Here is a 21,631-nt window from a genome sequence, read left to right as displayed (position 1 = left end):
GCCGCGGCGGGGAGCGGCGCGGAGGCCGCGGCAGCGCGCTCGGGTCCGCTCCCTGGGGCCGCCCCCGCGGAGCTCCAGCCGCTGGGAGCTGCCGCAGCGTTCCCGTTGAAACGCCTAAACCGTTAACGGTTAACGGCGGGGAGCGGCCGCCCCGTAAAGTGCCCCCGGGCTTCTCTGCTCTCGGTCCGCTGGCCGTCGAGCGGCGAGAGCTGGGGGTGGCTGCGCGCCGCGCGGGGCAGCGCCGCGGCCGCGGGTCGGTGCGCGTCGTCCTCGCGCGGGCCTGGGCGCACTTGATGCTTGCAGCGAACTGAGAAGAAACTAGCTAAAGCAGCGCTTGGCACCGCCAGGTGTGGCGGACTGTAGAAGCCCGTTCAAAATTGTCATGCCCCTTTAAAGGAGGATATTAAGCTTGGTTGCATTATTGATTTGTGTCATAAACCTCATATTCGTCTACGTTAAACAACTCTTAACTACTAAAGAGTCACAACCGTACTTTTTCGGAAATTAAGGCGCAGCCATGCTGAACATCCTGTTACAGCTTTTATTGCTTGATACAGGAATTGGTAACTGCTTTTTGCCAGGTTTCAAGGTCGCTTGTGCTTGGTGCGGTGAGCTTTTGCTGTTGAGCAGTGTTATCTATGTAGTTTGTAGCTTGTCAGTGTCTTAGTATAAGACACTGCTGTCATGTCTGCCCTTCCAGGAAGGGCCTATAGTATGAAATTGCTTAGTGCTTTCTGTTATAAGATACTAAGATAAAAGATAGTATTTTCAGGTTTTTGATCATTTTGTCAGACTTTAATTGTGCACGCTGAAATCTTTCTTGCCTTTCATCTTTTTTACAGGTAAAAATACCTTGGAAAGATTCAGCAGTGATCGTTCAATCTTTGCTTGCTCTTCTTTTGAACAGAGCTAGGCATGAAATGCATATTCCGCCCTCTTTCTTCCCCTCAGCAGAAAGAAATAAGTAGAATCTGTTAGCCTAATGTATATAGGCTTGAGGAGAATGTGTGTAATTTGACTTGGGGATAAAAGCTGCTATATGAAAACTATTTTTTGCTTGAGCCCGTAAAAAGAATTCTAAAACAAGCTCAATTCTCGAATCTAAGAAGAAAGCCAGAATTTCTGTGTGCTCTCAGGGTTGATATTGCTGAAGTTAGAAGTTGAGTTTTTTTTTTTTTTTTTGAAAAACTTTTTATTTATTAACTATGTATCAACCCGTCAGAGGTTAAAAACTAAACAGAGCTCTCTCTGCAGTTGCTCACGTTGAGAGGGATGAGGGCACCAAGAATGGACAAACTCACTCCAGTGCAGTGTTTTCAGTGATTTCCTGCTGAAAAAGCCACCTCATTTGAAGTTACTGGAGGCCAAAGTTTGGACTGGTAGGGGAAGATCTTATAGGAGGGGAGACTAGCTTAGAAAGAAGAGTAAGGAAAGGAAGGAGAGAGAGAAGTTGAGATGAAGTGCCTGGCAGTTTACTCAGCCTCACTTTTAAGTTTCTTTGCTTCTGTAAGAGTTTGTGAAACAAATGAGTAGAATATTTGTACGAAGTCTAAAGTCTATCAGTATAGATACTGACAAGCTAATGTCTAAAATTCTTACCCAGTTGATGACATACAGTGTTATCAGTATGATTTCCAAGTGAATGGACTGAAAGTTTTGTTTTTATGGATATAGGAAACAACACATGAAGTTTTACTTAAGGAGYAAAGTTTTGAGGTAAAGAATTCAAAACTAGGGAGTGCCAAAAGGTAGACTGCTTATACAGTCTCATTGACACTTTTTCCTAATTTGTAAGTAATTTGTAAGTAGTATGGTAATCTTCAGTTACATGGTTATGTATTTTTTCTTCTCTCCCTCCTTCGCTGGACCCCAGCCTCATTCAGCGCATGGGGTGGATAATGCTCATTGAGTAATTAACTGTGTAGTCCTCTTTATTATTAAAAGTGGGTCAGTGCCTCATTCTAACATACATGTTACTCTAATCCTGATTTGAGTACAGGATTATTAGTTTACTTATAGGTTTTTCTGTGGTAATCACAAAGGCTCCCCAAATACTAACTATTTTCACAGCATAGATGATAGGAATATGGAGTGATAAGGAAAGATGAACAGTKAAAAACAGTAGACACTGACTACAGTGTCTACCAATCCAGGAAGTATTCCAATATAATGGTATCGAGTGAAATGAGCRGATGACATATTCAGGACTAGCCAGGAGAGAACTTTCTTTGCACAATGAAGTTATCCTATGGCACAGAATTCAGTCGCTTATTTTAAATACGAACATCTGATGTGGATTCCAAAAGTGAAAGAAAACTTAACTTGAGGTTATTAAATGCAAAAAAAAATCTCACAATCAGACTGTTCTACAGCTAAATATGAGTGAGAGCCTTCTGGGAAGTATTCCTGTATGCTTACCTCAGGCTTATGTTTTTGTCTCCACATCCACTGTCGTCAAGTGTCAGAGATGATATAGTGGATTAAATGTGTCTTTGGCCTGACCGGTTGGCCTCTTTTATGTTCTTGGGAAATGAGACTGATTATACCTATGAACTATGTCCACTACCAGAAGTTAGGATAGCTATCCCCCTGGCCCTAAAGTCCTTGATATTTGGAGCACGTATGTTCAAAGTACCATTCCTACTTCAGTTGGAGCTGTAAGTGCTCAGCTTTCTGCATCTTTCGTGTATCATACTTTAGGTGTTCAGCTGACCATCTACAAAACAAGACACATAGTTGTTTGCCTGTCTAAAGTTTGATTTTCTTTATCCTTTTCAAATAGGACCTCAATGGCAAAAATAGATAGAAATCTGCTTTCTCCTAGACTTTTTACCTGCCAGAATCTGCACAAGGCTTTTATAAATGACATGTCCCAGATGCCAGTGTAGGTGTCAGGCTGAGCAGTAGTGGCAACAGTATGTAATGTGAGAAAACTTTAGAAGGAGCACGGATGAGGAAATTACTGCTTGGCCTTTAGGAGAAAGATTTAGTTGATTCTTAGGGTTGTAAGGAACAGCCCAGGTAAGGATAGGATGAGAAGAGGATTACTGCATGAAGAATTCTCCTTCTTGTGTCTGCTCTGTTTCTTATGATGCCTTCCAGCCTCTGTAATGAGCAAATCACACGGGCAGCAGCCTCCCTTGCTGCATGATGGTGACTCATGCCTAGAGCACTGTCCATCCATGGCGCTGAATGAGGGAGTTATTTAAGGAAAAATGTCACCGTGTTATTGAAATGTATCATGTCTCTACATAAATTGGCCAAATTCAAGTTGCACAGGCAACTGTAGGTTGTATTTATTAACTTCTGAATAACTTAACAAATGTAATATTCCTCTACATGTAGCCATTGCAAAAAGCTACCTTATATATTAATAGATGCTAGCTGAGGTATTGCTACAAGTGTTTGCTAATTTTCAGCATACTTTTTGCTGTAAAATGCATAACGGTTACCCTGAATACGCTATCATCTTGTGTTTGAATTCTGTAAACGCAGCCAAAACAGAAGCTTAGTGAGCTAAGAGCTACAGGTGCTTTGCGAGCTGAGCGGCAGCAGCAGTGCTTGCGTGCTGCTGTCCATCGCGCAGCGATGTGCGTGTTGAAGGAGCTGACCACAAGAGCAGTGGTGCTGCTGCTGCTGCCGCCACGCTGCTGTAGCATGCTCTGATTCTTATGCCAAAGGCTAGTTCACCCTGTCCTTGTTAGACCTTTTTGTTTTTTTCTCTACTAAAAAGGCTTTTTTTAAAGTTTTCCCTAGGAAATCCGAAGTTAAAGTAGGCTTTTGTTTCGTCAGCGTTCCTGTGATACTTCAGTTAGCAGTGTCGCTGTTTCTTCGTAGCTGATGAGAAAGCTTCTCTCTGAACAGGCTTTGTTGCCTGTTCAGAAGGCAGAAAGGAGTCTGAAGGCTTGGGTTGCATTGGGTTAGCCTAATAAAAGCAGTATTGCTCTTTGCACAGCCAGCAAGCGGGCCATTAGAAGGCCAGTCGAAGTGGCAGGGGTTATCGGCTGCCGTGCAGTAACTCTGTGTGCAKTCCCTTGGTGGTTAGCTTAGTGAGAATTCCAGATCAGATTTTGTGAAATCCATGAACAGGCTGGTGGTGAGGCAGAAAGACCTTATACATTTAAATGTTTTTTGATTTTTTTTAAAGGTTTTTTAGTCTATACCAGCCCATTTGTTTTTAAACAAAATAAACTAGTGGGTACCTGAGACATGCAAGATAGGCTATTCAGCAAAATAGATATTAAAGGCAATCTCTTGGATTACAATTCTTAATGCAATGAAACAATGGCCAGGATTATTCTAAATATGGATGTTTTTAATCTTTGATGGGTTTCACTATTTACAGCTTGAAATATTTAAATATAGACAGTTATCTCAAACTTTAAATATATTTTGTGGTATGTCACATAGTGGTCATCTTTCCTTTGAGTTTTTCTTCTGTGCTGAAATACAGAAACAGGTCTTGTGGTTAGCTTATAGGGTTCAGTATTCTTTTTTTTCAGACCTGCTTGCACTTTTTGCAGGTACTACTATGTTAGTTGTTTTATACCTTATTATTTATTGGAAAGATGTTTCTCCTTTTAATTTTCTGGACACTTTTTCTAGGAGGTGCTAGGCAATGTGATTTTTATCTTTTTTGGCTCTGAATATTTTTAAGAAATTGAGAGAATTCAGAGAATTGAAGGGGCACTTGGAGACAACTGAGGATCGAAGGCTAAGAACAATAACAAGTCAATGAGAACTAAGAAGAACAGTAATGAGTATTGCAGAAGGTGAAAATTATCCAAGTCACTTATGTCAGCTGTAGAAATTATGAAATGATAGATGTGGATTTTTTCTTTTTCCTTTTGTGTTTCATGTAGAACTGGAATAGGGAGGAAAAGCTAAAACTAGTTTTAGAAAAAGGAGGAAAGAAAATCTATGAAAGTGTAAAGTTGTGTGTGATTTTTTTGAAGGGCAATTTTAGCATCTGAAACTTTTACCAGATATAAAATACACTATTGATTGGGTCTGAAATTGATTTTTATTGGTTTATATACTCTTTTTAACTGTGTGGAAAAATCACTCAAAGTCTAAATATTCCACAGGAATTATGAATACCTCAGGAGTACTGATAATTATTTGTTTCTGGTACTGCCTTCCATGTGTTGGGTTTTAAAAACATAAAGAAGGCGCTACTGCTGTTGTAATTCTTCTTTTTCCTGTTTCAAAGACAAAGATGAAAAGGGGGGAGGGATAGTTACAGATATTGTATAAGTAAACTAGAGGGTAATATATGCTATATCTTAATATGATTTTTTTGACATTGTTTTATTATTAAAGATACAGAGTATCCCTATTTAGTTTTTATCTAGCAGTTATTAGATAACTGATTTTTTGTAGGTATCACTGTAGGAGTGGGCCTTCAGGAAGGATTTGAATGCACAGAAACTAGTGACCTTGGGGACCAGCTCAGAAAGAGTTCCATGTGTAAGGAACCACCTAGAAGCAAATTTAGACTGCTGCGGGAAAAATGGACAAATGGTAAGTGAGGGTGGGGTGCTAAAGTGAGGAGAAGCAATGCTGTTGGACCTCAAAAGCAGACAGAAGACTTGGTCTTGAGGCAGCTGAGGAAAAGGGGGTCAGTGGAGGGATTTAGATAGTAAGCTGATATGGCTGATGTTTTTCTTATCTGTTGTTTTTGTAGCAAAATTGTTGCACAGGACACCACCAGAAAAATGCTATCTTAAAAAACTGTATATTGAAGATGAATCAGTAGATCACTATGCGTGTTTGCATGTGTGTGTATGTGTGACCAGTCTTTCAGAAGTTAATTCTGATTACATGATTATTCTGTATGGTTGATCATCACAGATATTTTGTGCTTAATGCTTATTTGTATTTTTTTTAATCTGCTTCTTTACAGCGTCTTACTCATATTTGTTTTCTTTGAGACCTGAAATTTAGAAACAAGTACATATATACAAAAGTAGACATGCATGGTACAAGCTGTAGTCAAGTTAGCTGCAAATCCTGAATTCCTGTAGCCTGTGGGTAGACTCCCGCGTTGAAAGGCTGCAGTATTCTAACATTGATGAAACTGGGAGGAAGGTTTTTCTTTTCTTTTCTGCCTTCCCTCCCCCCCCCCCACACTCCCATGGAGAGATTCCTGACATCCTGCTCATGTCCTATGCATGTTTCATACAACTGTGTCTTATATAAAATTTGAATATTAGGTAAAGGACAAAGGTTAATAAAAATAAAAGCTTAAACATGAATGTTTTCATTCGATGAAAAATTTGATGCAATATATTCAACAATTTGATGCCATACATTGAGGAGTGGAGAAAACTTTTGGAAATGGCCTACTCTGAAAGCTTTAATGTTAAGTAGATTACTTTAGCTTGGATTACTGTTTCTGATAACTGAGTACTTCTGATGATACTTTTTACAAAGTATCGTATTTAATTTGTATTATCACAGTGCTTTTGGACTCGGTCCATGACTAGGAGTCCTGCTGTTCTAGATGCTGTGCGAAGAGATTTTTACAGAGCAGAAAGATGGTTCCTATCTTAGCAAATTTACAGCAAAGGGAAAAGTTGCCTGTGGTCTAGGGATTTTTCAGTCTTTATCGGATGCTTTAATTATGTGTTAGAAGGCTGAAAAAAATTGCTGTCCAGTCATTTAACATTACAGTGAAGATTGCTGTTTTTCTTTGTTTGACCATGAATATCTCACCACTTAGTGGGAGTGTTTGTAAATAAGGCAGCATTTCCCAAACTATTTTGCTTCCTGTCTGCCTTTCTGCCAACTTGGTTCATTTGTGCTGTCTGCCCTCCAACTGCACTTTGATTCACAGCACTGTAACCCAGCAGTGTACTTCTACTTTTGCTCCTTATGCCTGGAGGATTGGTTCACGGTTTCTTTGTCTGTTGTCTCTATTTCAGTGATTCCTAGTCTGGTTTTGAAAAATGTTGCATTAAATGAGAGAGGCATAAAATAACACCGGAGAATCCACTTTTCTCTAGCAAGTTGTAACAGTAGTAGTGGCAGTGTAAAGAAAGCAGCATTCTGAGATGCACACACTAGTAAGTACAGCGCTTGTGAACTATTACAGTGTACGAGTGAGGCTATTAACTCGAGCATGTGGCTTTCCTGATACAAACATGTCAGTACAAAACAAAGTAGGACAAGCGTAAGTGCCTCTGACACCACAGGGCTTCTATGATACTAAAACCAGTTTTGAGGCTTAAATGATTTGCCATAGATGGCCTTTGTCTAAAAGTTTTATTGTTCCTGTCTCAGTATTAGGATAGCTATCTCTGTAAAATTCCAGTGGAGATAAGGCAATGCTGTTTTTACTGCTTTATATCTAGTTGAGATAACACCTTTTCCTATGTATGTACATGTGTGCCTGAGCATATGATTCAGTTTACCAAGCTATGTTGAGGTGAAAGATGCCTGTATTGTGGTTGCATTATGGTTGCACAGGTAGGTTAAATCAAGATTACTTCCATATATAACCCTCTTTTCAGCATAAATATAAGGATAGCATATTTTTTTCTAAAACAGAGATAACAGATTGAGACCATTCATTTTGCTATGTATTATTACCTTCCCAGAAATATTTGTGGTGGTGTTTTGAAAGAATTGAGAATGGAATTGCTGATGACGCGTTAAGATGTCGTCTTACTTTAGCCCATTTGCCCATTTGCTTTTGAGGCAATCTGTCACATTACTGCAAAGATTATTATTATTATTATTATTATTATTATTATTATTAATTGGGATCAATTTCTGAGGCCAGCAATGCTGATACCCAGTTCATAAAAGAAGCAGCACAGGATACTGCAGAATTTGTTTACTGTTTTGGATGAAGGTATCAGGTATGCTGTCTTTCCAGATAGTTTTTAATACTCACCTTGTCTAATACTATATACTAAAGCCAACTGAAACTCACTGATTCTGATGAGGCATTTGTGTTGAGTTCATCACAGCAGTATGAAGCACCTAGGCTACGATGAGACCCTTTTTTCCTGAAATAATTCCTTGAAATAGGGCAAAAATAACTATCTGCTTTTCTGTTTGGTGCCTCCATCCAAATGGAAGCCTACTTTCTGCTAATGTTTTTGTGRGGGAAGAATTATATAAGAAGATATTTATTTTTAATTGCAGTTGTCATTAAACTGCAGTGCTACTCACCAAGCAAAAAAATGGAGATAATGTGTGTTTAAAATATTGAAAATGTCTTCTGAATTTCCCAAGATGCTTTTTAATTTCTTTCCAGAATTGCTGAAATGCAGCTTCTGGCTTTGTTTAATTTTGAAGGAGTTCAGATATTTTGTCTTGTTGTCATGTATGTACTTAATATGTTAGCAGTTTTTTAAATAGAATTCTTAGTTTACTTATTATTTGCGTAATTTAGTGGTGTTTCTATGAAGAGACTAAGCTCTTTCTGTTTCCTGACTCATCCTTTTCTTCTTAGACCTGCCTAGTCAACCTTTCTACTTCTTTGAGGAAGTTGTATGATTTCAAGAGGTCCCTAAAGTTACTGCCTGAGGTTGCTTCCCTAAGGTTGTAATCAATACTTGAAAAGAAAAAGCAAACACAAACCCCAGAAAAAAAGTTTTAGCTTTGTCATTCTAATAGCACTATGTGCTAAATGTTTGAAAACGTGTATTCACAATAGTTATATAGGAAAGCTCCGGACAAATTGAATGCAGGGTCTGATGTAGCTTAATAAATAACAGTAGAATAAATGAATCTTACAAGAATTAAAATGTTTTTTCTCTTTCTAGTTTAGACTTCCACTTTTTTCTAAACACCACACTGTTCATGTGTGGTGAAGTATACTTACTTCTGATTGAAGACTCTCCTATTGACTGCTTATGATAAAAGCTCTTGAGTACAGTGATCTTCCAGGGGCAAGTGAAAACTTACAATTTGCCAAATATTTGGCAGAAGGGAGATAAACTTCTACTTTTCATGGAGAAATACAGTAAAGCTGTCTTGGCTGTTTAGGTAGTAGCTGAGCTTTCATTGCTGTAACAGATGAATGTCCCTTCTTTGAACAGAAATGGGTTACCCAGTGGACACTTTTTTGGTTCTTTTGGCAGAATGGGAATTACTTTTTTTCTCTTTTTAGCTATGTAAGCTGCATCTTTTCTCTGTTAGTCTACATTTTCTTCTTGCTATAGGAAGAAAATTCAGTTTAATGAAGCTAGTCTTGAGTTTTCTTTTGAGGGCAACAGTTATCCTTATGCTCCTAGTCTCTAGAACAGAATTTTATTCTAGCTTAGGCTACTGCTAAAACCTAACCTCCACTCTAGTAAGCTTAACTTTTGAGGCTGTTCTTCTAATTGTTCTTGTGCAATATGTTTTGTRGTCTTGGTTCCTTAGCTAGAGGTATTTCTCGAGGTGGTTTGGAACAGGACTATGGAAGGCCTAATAGCTGAAAGATACTTTGAAATTAATATGGTTAGTTTAACAAATGGAGCATTGGTAGAATTCAGTGATGCAAGAGGTGTATCAGCACTTAATCTCAAGTGCAGCAATTTGTGGTAACCCAGCAAGGAGGCTGATCAGCCCAGCCGAACTGTTGGACTTCRCTACAGATACAGTCTTCATGCAGATAGATAAGAGCAAATGTTCTGGGGTAGCTTTTGCTGTCTTGAGTGCCCAGTTATATATCAGTGTATCAATTAGAAAGCCTAAACTATAATTTTGAACAGCTTTGTTATGTGGCCTGGACTGGCTTATATAGCAACAGGGGTAAGGCAGCAGCATTTTGGCAGTGTGAAAGGTAAGTTCTTGATTCACAATAGATTTCACAGCATTGCTCAGCTCTGAGGTACATCGTGCTGCTTGCAGCTTGAGCTGATACTGAAGTTTCGTGGCACTGAGGATACAGCATCTAGGCTAGGAGAGAAACATCCTAGTGCTGCCTGCTTATTTGTGCCCTAGCAACTACCTACATTGGCTCTGGCAATTTAGTTGGATAACCAGTAACTGCAGCTGTACCAGCTGTCTTGAATTAGTAGAGTTCAGCTGTTGGGTTTCTTAAGGCTATAYGCAAATAGAGCTCCCCCCCTTGCTCTGCTGATTGTGGCAAAATAACATTCATTTGGCTTCTTCCAGTTTTAATAATTTCATGTGTTAACTATGTGTATTGGATGTGTTAACCCAATAGAGAAATATAAGTTAAATGGATTCTCATGGATTATAGTGTAGTGAAGAGCAATGGGAGAAGTTAAAGAATTGGCTATTTATTAATTCTTCAATAGAGGCTGAAGTATTTGGTGCAGTCTGAGACATTAACTTGCTATAGATTGCAAAGGTGGGATATAGTCTGAATTTTCTTACAGTAACGTAAGAAGTAGCCAAAATACTACTAATTTTTTATTGTGTGCCTTGAAATGGCAGCAGCTCCTGAAAACTGAACATTTTTCTCATGGTCTTTTCCGGTCAAGTCATAGTATAAAATTGCAGCAGTTTTTGGTAGTTACTGAAATTCGGGCAGATAGATGCTGAAATTCAGGCRGAGACAGTTATTTTTGAAGCGCGTTTTTAAAATAAGTAAAATCTCAATGTGAACCCGAAATTTGTTGGCAGAATAGACTGAAACTGCTTATCATTAAGCATGGATTTGATACCTTTTAGGCTTTTTTGTCTGAACAAGTCATAATGTTTTTCTTGATGCTAGAAAAAGGTTGTATTAAAATCCTATCTTTTATGCTATGAATTAGGGACTTACTGTAGCAGGTAGGATGAGATGATAATAATTGACGTTACTGCAGGCTCTAGTATTTTCTCTGATGCAATAGTTCAATGAAAAATACTTTCTAGTCACTTGAATGCAAATTTCCCAAATGAAGGTGGAAGAGAGATGGATTATTTAAACTGAATGGCAGCTTTATGTTCTTTTGGGCAGTAGCAAGGTGTCTTTTGAAGTTTCTGCATGGCTGTTCCTTTGAAGTTGTAAAGGAAGATCTAGGGCACATGGATGGTGGAGATGGTTTTATTTTCCTGTTCTCTTAGTTCTGGAACTTTGGTTCTTAAAACTGGATTTTGAAAAATTTAATGTTGTACTTCATTATTAATTAGCATCTTTAAAATCCCTTAGGTGTCTCCCCTGAACCTGCAAAATACACAAATAAATGTTCCAATTCTAGCAGCAATGCTTTATTTAAGAATGTTTTGACTGCAAAGCTGATCTGTATTGCAACTGAAATATTTTGTTTACTTGATCTCTGTCCACATATAGCTCTTCATTTCAACTGCTCTTGGTGTTAACCCAAGTTGGCTAGTTCATGCAGCTAGAGTCTTTGTGAGCGCAGTTGGGTAGTAATTTACATCTGTCTGTAGTATGGATGCAGCTAGTGTTTCCAGTCCTCCAGTCCTTCCTATGATTTAATCTGGCTGTATTTCTTTCCTTTTTTGCTGTTTCCCGTGCCTGGGGAGGAAATGGCTTATCAAGTTATATAGTCTCTTTTGGGGTGAAAATTCATGTTTCTCATGCACCTTTAGGGGTTATAAGCTACATTTCTGTAGCTCTGGTACAAAGTTCCATTTTATTTCCTTTGAGAATTCGGGACAGGAAGTTGTTCCAGTGTGTTACCAGCTGGCTGGAAGTCCAAGCAGAAGTTCAAGTTGGATGATTTGGTACAGGATGTTCTTCAGAGTTGGATACGTGCCTTTCTACCTTAGAACTACCAATTACTCATGCCTTTTGGCTTGCAGTGTCCTGGCCATACTGATCAGTGTCTTTATAATTTGCTGTGGGTGATTTTGCAGAAGTGTAATTTGAATTGCAACTTGTATACAATTGTAAAATACTTATTTTTTGCTATATAAGTAATACATACTTGAGTGCTTTGTATAAATTATGGTTGCTTTTTGTTGTTATTTATAGTCTCATAGTAGTGAGTTCATTCATCTCCAGTTGAAGTACTGTACCTGTATATTGAACCCTTTATTTTTAGACAAGTAACTAAAGAAATTGAATCCTTTTAAATTTGCATCTTTCATACTTGCTTTTCCAATTTTCATAAAATTGTTGCTACTTTATGAAATATGAGCTAATGAAAATATTGTTAGGCTTTTAAGGAAGTTGTAAAATGCTTGTACCCTGTGTGTGAGAGTACCTAAGATATTTTTAATGTATGTTTGCCGTGTGTTACCTTTAAAAGAGCAAGTAWACCCAGTAGAAAGCTGTATTTGACAAATATATTTCTAAATTCTATATACAAGAATATAGATTTCCTTGAGATAAACTTGTCTTACAGTTTTTTTCAGTTGAATATTTTTTTCTGATATCGTTACTTGCCTTGCTACTTTTGTTTCTAAAGTTCAGACTTCTCATCATTTCCTTCAAAACCTTTCATTCCTCTGACCCTTCTGCATTATTGCTGTAGCTTCATGCTGCATATGTTATCATTTAGCAACCTCTTTTGTAACTTATCTTTTTCATTCTGTGCACTAATATGTTTTTAGTTGTTTTGCTGAAAACATAGGTTTAAGACATAATATTACCAACCTTCTTTTCCTCTCCCCCCTCCCTCCAATGAAAATGAAAAATCCCATCAACTAGGCACATGCTAAACTACATATTTTTGAAATGTTTTTTTTTCTTTTTTTTCCTTTTAGTTCCTGGAATAGATGGCGGTGGGTTAGCTGATGCTAGTCTCTCAGATTCCTACTTTAGCACCAGCTTCATTGGCGTTAATGGATTTGGAAGTCCCGCTGAAACAAAGTATCCCATGATGCAGGTAATAGCAGTGAATTGTATAGTGTTTCATTTGTTCTGACTGGCATTACACCAAGAATCAAACTGTTCAAGAGGCAGGAAAAATGCAGCTCTCTGGTATGTTTTACCTTGTGGAATACACTGACTAGACTCACTTTAATCTTGCAAATGGAAATGAAACATTGTTGCTTTAAAATTAGCCTGTTTTTACTAGCACTTACTTCAACTGTTTTCTTGGGCATTTTCACATATTAACTCRTGTGTGTTGAGATTTCTTCTTAGGCTGGTATTTAATTTTGATAGCCTTTTACTAAATGTATAGAAATTACCTTCTGAAACATTTTGAAGATCAAAAATCACTAAAACAAAATGGTAACTATCAAATCTGTAAGTTACCAGGCAAAAATTTCAGAATTCATAAACTTAGTCTTTATTGGCATTCAGTGATGTTGACTTTGCATTTAAATCTTATGAAATGTTTTCTTACATTTATACTGCTCTGTAGATGTTGGCACAGGAAATTCCATGAGGTAGAACTTATTACATAGGTAACTTTATACAGAATTTACAGCAAAAGGCTGTCATCTTTAAAACCCAAACGATTATCTATTGCATTAACAAATGCAGTGCTATAAGAAATCCCTCAAACTTATGCTTTTTAAAAACGGAAGAGAAGGTGGTCTCTTGCTGTACTCAGAAGTTTAATGAACCAGTTTCTGGTAAATGCAAGAGTGCARGTCAAATAGTTCTCACTGAGTCCTGACAACAACTCTCTTCTTTTATATCAAGGAAACTGTCCTTATGAGCTTACTTTGATCTCAGTTGTGGCTGTATTGTGGATTGAAAAATAACTCAGCAAAAGGTGGGAAATGATTAGGTGTATTCTCTTTTTTGTTTCTCACTGCATGTTGTCAAGAAAGCTGGATCTTCTTGGTTCAACAGAGTTGGTAGAGGCAAAGTTATGGAAATACTTAGTACTGAGTGATGCATGATTTTAAAAAGCAGACAAAAGAACCCAACTTAACCTCTTATCCCAAAGTATACTGTTAAGGCTGAAAGTTAAGAAATTGTTTTATAATACATACAGTTACAAATTCAAGTGTCATGGAAGTGTTAGAATCAATCCTTTTAGTGCAAGGTGATTTATTATTATTATTATTATTTTTATTAAAGTATATTCTGCAGCAACACTGGTCTCTTTCTAAACAGAAAAAAACATTTGTAACTTTGTTTCTTTTCAAAATGCAATACAGCATGCATCTAACCTGAATGCCTGTAGGATTTTTTTTTTAATRTTTTTAAAAAACTTTACTCACGTCTATGAGGTTATAGTCATGGCATTATGCCTCTACTGTGAGGAAAAGGAAGAAATTGTTAGTGAAAGTAAGTTACTTGTGAAGATGAATTTCATTATTGTTGAAACAGTGCTTGCAGACATTAAATTACAATTTAAAGAACATTTTTATATCAAACATTATGTATTTTTTCTTTGAATTTTGTAGTAAAATCTTAGTGTCTTTTGCATTAAATAATACTAATGCTTTATGGTTTGGAAGAGGCTTTAAATCTTATGGATTGGTGGTTATGTTAAGGATATATCTTTTGCTGTCTGTATGAAAATTTACCCAGATTTTGTCAGTTGATAAACCTTTGCAAAATTGATTTGTGTAGATCCATTGGAGGCTTTGTAGATGTTATCTAACTTCCCAAAGTTTTACTCTGTGTTAGCATTTTCCAACTTGAGTACATTCCTGCAGTTACCATTCTGGCCTCTAATCTAGGCCTTGTCTGGATGTTGAGCTGGGATGCTCAGCTGCTTCATTTCCCTTTTTTCTTTTCTTCCAGTTTGAGCTGAAGCAGCATGGAGTACTTAATGAAAGCAAGAACTGCAACTATGTTAATAGAAGCGCAGGGGTCTATAAGGATAAAGAGACTTATGCTGTGAGCTTAGTGAAACTGAGTTGGAGTAAGGGGCTAAGAGAATATAGCCAGGAGCTGGATGGAGAACAAGACTGGTGTCAGATTAGGGAAAGGAGGTAAGTTGTCCAGGAGAAGGTGAATTTGAAGAAGAGCTGGAACATACAGCTGTGCAAAAACTTAGAAAGATAGATGGTAATATTGAATGGATTTGGGAGAGTGAATTGATGGACTGGGAGAGTTGGGAATCCAGTCTAGAAGCAAGATGACAAGTGTTCAGGTTGGAGCAAGATAAATGAACAAAGTGCTCTGAGGAGAGAGCTAGGAAAGAGTGAGCTGAGAGACTGTAGTGGGGAGAAACTCAGAATGGAGACTGGAATTGCAAAGGTGAAATGCATAGAACTTGGGACCAGAAAACTTGTTGATATAGTGCAAAATTTGGTCAAAATGGGGGGAAGAGAACAAATTCACGTCTGTAGTTGAGCATATATGTTCCCAGATCCTCGAATAAAGCTAAAGATACTAGTTCAATTGTTCTGCTATCAATGAAACATCAGAAATCAACTGCAGAATGTCTTATCAGCCTTCATTTTTGTTTGTGTAGATGAAAACAGTGATTCTATTTGTAAGCAACTCAGTAATCTCTGGTGGATCTGTTTGTGCAGTTCACAAGTAGATACATCAGTTACACTATGAGGATTTTCTTTTTAACTGAAAATTGCATTACCTGACATATAAGCACATTGTTAAAAGAATACTAATAAGATCCAGTTTAGATACTAAGAAATATCAAGTTTAGGTTGCCCATGCAACCTTAGGACTATATGTTGAGGTATATTCCGTATAACATTGTATATTTTTTCTGTAGGATTTGGACTTACTCAGGACACAGGATGTGTGGTACATGCTTAGTGTATCAATTTGATAGAGTAACAATGAGTATCAATTTGATAGCCATTAAAGGCATGGAACTCTTACGATTCCATGCCTTATTCCTGTATACAATACAAATTCATCTACTGAAAACTATTAGTTGGCAGTGGACTGTCCTGTATGATTTATTGCTATTGTACCTGAGTTTCATAGACTTTCTTCCATATGAAAGAAGATAGTAGTCTGTATTTCATAGGAGCATGGGAAGAAAAGGATGATAGTAAGTTTTTTTTTTTTTTTTTTTTTTACATTACCAGAGACACCAGATTATTTGAATGTGCTTGTTAGCAATGAATTTCTCTAGTTTCGCATATCTCTCTCTAGGATTTAACTTGTACACCTGGAAAATGAGGAACAGATTTAGTGACCTGTAGAATGCTTAGTTCAAGTGACTTAACTGGTCTCAGTGCAGTGTAACTAGTAAAGATAGGAACAGAATCAGTTTCTCATGGGTAGCATCTATTTTCTTTTACTATAAAATAATTTTTCTGCAGTCTCTTCCGTATGCACTAGATACCTTTGAGTCAAWTTGGCTCTATTATGCGTATCTATATAGTAGCTGCCTCATAATACATGGTCACTGCTCTTTTTCAACAAATTGTTTTATTTGCTGCACATGACATGCATTCTGGAAAATAATTGGGAGTAGTCAAGAAGATTTGTCTATTGAACTCCTGCTGTCAATGCTAGAGAARGTATTTCTGAATTTTGTAGTCATAAAGTTTTTGTGTACAATGCCTGAATTTGTATTACAGAGTTAAGTAATCAGCATAAAGAAGAGAAATACAAGTTAATTGTATTGCAGTGAATTGGGGAGTGGATATGCTTTTTTGATTGTAAAAAATGTAGGTGGCTGGTGATCAGGATTTCTGCAGAATGATTGTTCTGACTACTAAGATTTCATTTGTATGTGTTGCAGAGTATTTGGGGAGATTTAGGACATATTTTTAGTACTAGACTAGTAGTGAAGACCACTAATGCTCAGTTTGCAGTGACAAGAAGATAGAGTAAAAATCCTCAGAACTGCTTAGAAGACACAGTTTTTGAAGTGGTCATCGTTATAATTCATTTTGTTTGTTTCTTTCTTTCTGCAAAATAAGCCTTTGCCTTATCCTTCCATTCCTCTGCTCTTTGCTATGAGCCAGCCTTTCCCAGCCTTCTGTTTGCCTCTTCTGTTGTTACTAGCTGATAGTCCCCTGTCCTCCATTTGCCTTTTCCTGTAATAGTTTTGTTTTGTGTGTTTTCTTCCTTGAATCTGCATATGCTTTCATATACTACATAAGCAGTGTTGCCTTCTAGCTTATCAAAGTGTTTTTCTGTTCTCCCGTTCTCTAAAAAGTAACAGGGCAGGCCTGCACAACACGTGGCCCGTAGGCTGCACGCTGTCCCTGAAGCTGCTGTTCTTGGCTGAGCAGAGCAGCCGAGAGACAGTCTGAGGTGCAGTTCAAGAAGCAGCTCATTATTTTTGGCTTTCCTAGTGGCGAGGAGGTAGGAGCTGGCTGGTCAGGATGCCTCTAATGCTTGGCAGTATGTTCAGTCACTATACATCTGCCACTTGGCTAGCTGGTGTGCGCCTTCCTCTTGTCCAGTTGCATTAGTTCTGCCACTCTTCTAGCTTGTGGGTTGATCAAAGATACAGGTGTTGTGGGAAGGAGTTTAGATAGTATTAGGATGGTATAGAGGCTACATGAAGAACCTAGGAGCATTTATAGCAGGATGAAGCAGAGCCTAAGCACCTTGGTGTTTAAACTTCTAGTACTTTCTTCATTCACTTGGATTGAGCAATTTGATTTTAAGAGCACAAAGCAGTAGAAGATGTCTTCATGCAATGTTAGTTCACATAAACTTTTCTTTGTTTTGATATGATTGACTTTTATAAATAGAAGACTAAAGTAGGACTCCAGATTATTTGGAAAGTAGAATCAGTTTTTCAACTAATTATTTTATTCAAAATAAAAGAAAGAGGGCATAATAGTCTTCACTACTAGAGTGGGCAGGGCCAAGCAACAGAGGATAATTAGTCTTGCTTTTGCCATGCTAATACTAATATAGGCAGAGTTTTTGAAAAGCATGAGARGTAGAGATCACCTCAAAGCCTTGCAATGGAGTAAACACAAAGATCTTTGCTCCCAGTGTTACATCTGCCAAGAGCTGAAGAATAAAGCTCTCCTTACAGCACAGGAACTTGTATCTTTCTTTATTTTTAGTATTTGAGAACAGAGTGGAATTATAGACATAGTATCTTAAATATAAAATTATCCAGTTCTTTTTTGCATGATGCTTTCTGATGAAATCCATTTGCTTTAGTTCAAATACTTGTGAGTAGGATATGCTGTAGGTAGCTTCAATATGCTAACTATCCAAGTCAAGTTTTGAATTGTTTAGAAAGGAAAGCAGCTTTTTGTGTTGTTGTGTTCTTGCTGTGTACAATCTGAGAAGCACTCCAAACACGAGGCACCACCATTTGTAGGTCACAGGGTGGGACAACTAAGTAATGATTTGTGTGACTACAACTTCATTCTTCTGCAGAGTGATCTCTTTTGTAGGCAAATTAATGCTATTCTAGTTACTAGAACAAAGAAATAAGAAAAAGAATGTCCCACAGAACAGTATTCAGGTAAAGAGTGGTTTGTGACAGACCACACAAAATATTTTGAGATAATATACGCAGCACAAGAATGAGTCTGAGGAAAGCAGTTATTCCTTTGTGTTAGGGCTAGGAATATGAAGACAAGGTAAACAAATGCTATTTCTTAATGTGTTTTGGGGAAAGAAATGATGGAAAAGGAAGCCTTTACTTAAGCTTAATGTCTTGTAACAAGCTGTGTAAAATAGGTCTAGTTGTGTGTATCAAAGCCTTTTCATCACCTATCTCAATGAGAATTCTGTAACTGGATATACTTTTTGGTGGAGGGGGATAAAAGCACAGCAAACTGGTCTGAAGTACAGCCATAGTTTTGGATTTCACTGCTGAACAATACGAGGTGTGTGTGAAAGGTAAGACTGTATGCACCTCTGAGGTGTATACCTCAGAAGGCTGAACTATGCCCAGTAAAACTTTTCTTCCTTGCATAATGCATCAGAAATGTATTGCAAAGTGATTAATTGTCCTCTTCCTCATTCTGCTCAAAAAAAGCAACTTAATATGGGAATTATTTTTATGGTGATACTGTTGGTCTGCTTTCAGTGTTGTGTTAAAATACGTGTCAAAATAACCCTTTTTGAAGACATTGACTTGCAGCTGTTTTGAATAGGAAGCTTTAGTAAGCAATAATGTATTATGTCTAGACAAGATAATGATTCACTTTTACCAAAACTTCATCTCTGATACAATCTTCTCACACAGTTGTTTCCTGAGAAGAGTTAGATTGACTATTCCAAGTACCTGAGGAACGACTTTAAAATAAAAATAGTAACAACTCTTCTGAATGAGCATACTTCCCCATATCTTAATTKCTTACATATTCAGGAATTAGCATAGTATTCTGAAAAATTTTATTCCTCTTTTTTTTCTGTGACATTTAAAAGCCTTGTTTTTTATTTTTTGCTTTTTTCATGGATGGAAGATTAAACAGTGGCAGTAGCATGAAAATTTTGAACAAAAGCCTTATGTTAAGTCCTTTGACAAGGATGAAGGAGACAGTTTTGTGTTGAGAGAAATGTTTTTTGAGACATGAACAGAAATAACTTTTTACTCCCTTTAAAAGGAGGAGGGCAGGATACATGTCAGTCAGCCTGGCTGAATTTTTGGAATTGGAACTAGTGCTCAAAGAACCTCAGTAAATCATAGCAACAGGCAGGTACAGAAAATGAAATTATGTGGAAATGAGCAACTTCACTGTGGCACTTAATTTTGATGAAGTCTTTCTATGTTAGCTTCCATATGGTAGAAGTCAGATGTATTAAAAAGTCTGAAGCTCTCGTATATGCAAGCAATGCTGTAAATTCAAACCTCTTCCAGACTGTCTGCCTGGCAGRCTTAATAAGAATGAATAGTTTATTTTCTTCTCCTATTAATGGTTGCTTTTACCTTTCTGGAGCATTTGTCTTTTGGACTGAAGTTCCTTATGCCTGGATTCTTCTCAAAAATAATTTTGTGTAGAAAATCAACACTACTAAAAGACTGAAATGTTATTAAATCCAACCCATCTTTCAGAAAACAAGTAAGAAGTAGCACTGATCCCTCCCTCCTTTCCTCCTAAGGCAAAGATCAGTGGGAGGTTTTGTTTTATTGGAATCGTGGTTCATGTAAAACATGCTTGCCTCTTGAAGGCTTTRCTTTTGTGAAGGCTCATTTGATGTTGATAGTTTTTTGTGCTGTGCTATTGGAGAACTGAACAATACATTCTGTTACAATCTGTAATCTCCAGTGCCCATACCATATGATTTTATTGATTACATCAGGACTGATTTTTGCCACGATAGCCACCTATTCACATTCCATGTCCAGGCACTGACTGTTTAACTGAAGCACTAAGATACTGATGGCATTCAAGTACTTGCTTCCAAGTTTAAGCAATGTGCTTTACTGTCTTTGATACCAGTACAGATTTCAGTGTCATATTTATTACCCTTTCCAAAGGTCAATTGCCATTGCATTGAAATTGTTACAAAAATACGAGTGTCCGAAGTAGACATTTATAATATTTTCATCAATACCTTTGTGCAAAACTGAAAGGTTTCCTTTAGGAAATAATTTAAGTATCTAAATCATTTCCTCTTGTAAGAATCAGATCCACATCTGATGTGCTAAGAAAAGATAAGCAACAAGGACACCTTTCAAATATTTGTGAAAGGCTATTTAACGCCTGTCTGTTGCTTGGTCAGGAAAGGAACATGATGTGTGAATAGTTTAACTACTGTAATCCAGAAATTATTTATTTTGATGTGTTCTTACTTAGTATAAAATTTCTTATATACTGGTATTTATTACTAATATTTTGTACTTATTATTCTTGTTCTCTCCACAGTCAAAAGCGTAATTTTCTTGTGAAAAAGACACTGTAAAGATAAAATTTACTGAAGCAAATCTGTGAGCCCAGTGAAATACAAGCTTTGATTGTATTCAGTGTTAGAACATGCTTTCTGGACTACTAAATGTCTAACTCTGATCATCCAGAGACCCACTGTAACCACTGAGATGCTTCTGTTCTGTATTTCTGTGAGAGCAGATGCCTAACATGACTGATAATTACTGTAAGACAATTGCATTTTTTGTGCAAGACGGATTTTCTGCCAAAAATAGTAAAATGCCACAGCTAACTTGTTAACTTACTATCAGAAACTGATTGCTCTAGCCAAAGGATACATATGCTAGCTATCAAACTGTGTATGTTCTCTAGCTCTTTGTACATCATTTGTCTTTACACTTAATGTACTTGGGAATGAAAAATATCACAGCTGTTTTTCAGCATCTAGTAAGTAAGTAAATTCTGTTTAATGCAAGGAATTTATCAGTGCTACAGAAATGTTTGCGTCTGGTGAGACAGAAGATAAAAACAGTATCTCTAGAGACAGCTGATGAGTTGTTTGCTAAATACTATACTAAAAACAACTATTAAAGAAAAACTAATGTCCAGAAGCCTGCTGTTTCAAGGATTTTTAACTGTAATTTTGTTCTTTTGTTTGGGGGGATAGGGTGAGAATCCCYGATCTTGGGCAGGATTGTTAACTTAACATTGATCTCCCAATATGTTGCTTTGTTTTGTAGTAGTAAGTAAATCTTGTYGTTTCACTGGAGGAATCCCTATTATGGAAAGAATTTATTGTTGACCGCTAACCTTTTACTATGAGTTATATTTTGTTGAAGTTTGTATCTTCAGCAACATGAGACACATGGCATCAAAACAGGGAAGGAGGATATCAGAAATAATTCTCATTTTAAGTCTTGAACCATCTAGTAGGAGGTTTATATATGTATGTACATACACGTGCACACATAGTACTAGTACCTGTGCTTGTACTATAGTACTGGTGTATTATATACATGTACTGAATGAAGTGTTGTGTGAGAGAAGACCAATGGTAATAGAAAGTTTGCTGCAGTAGTGGAGCATA

At 37.2% G+C, this 21,631-nt stretch overlaps 1 protein-coding gene across 1 annotated transcript in view; it reads left to right on the top strand.

Annotated features, from left to right (window-relative positions):
• Nucleotides 1-517: 517 nt before the first annotated feature.
• Nucleotides 518-21,631, top strand: part of PAN3 (poly(A) specific ribonuclease subunit PAN3) — an 82,206-nt gene continuing 61,092 nt past the window's right edge. Inside the window, exons 1-4 of the mRNA XM_085321789.1 lie at nt 518-563; nt 1,278-1,379; nt 5,383-5,523; nt 12,625-12,746. Of these exons, the coding sequence (XP_085177915.1) occupies nt 518-563; nt 1,278-1,379; nt 5,383-5,523; nt 12,625-12,746 (411 nt within the window). The remainder of the gene's footprint in view (nt 564-1,277; nt 1,380-5,382; nt 5,524-12,624; nt 12,747-21,631) is intronic.

Source organism: Rhea americana, unplaced genomic scaffold (genome assembly GCF_003343005.1).
Source record: "Rhea americana isolate MKP2758 unplaced genomic scaffold, rheAme1 scaffold_71, whole genome shotgun sequence".
Taxonomy (NCBI): Eukaryota; Metazoa; Chordata; class Aves; order Rheiformes; family Rheidae; genus Rhea; species Rhea americana.
The sequence above is the reverse complement of the archived record's forward strand: the minus strand, read 5'-3'. Positions and strand labels throughout refer to the sequence as shown.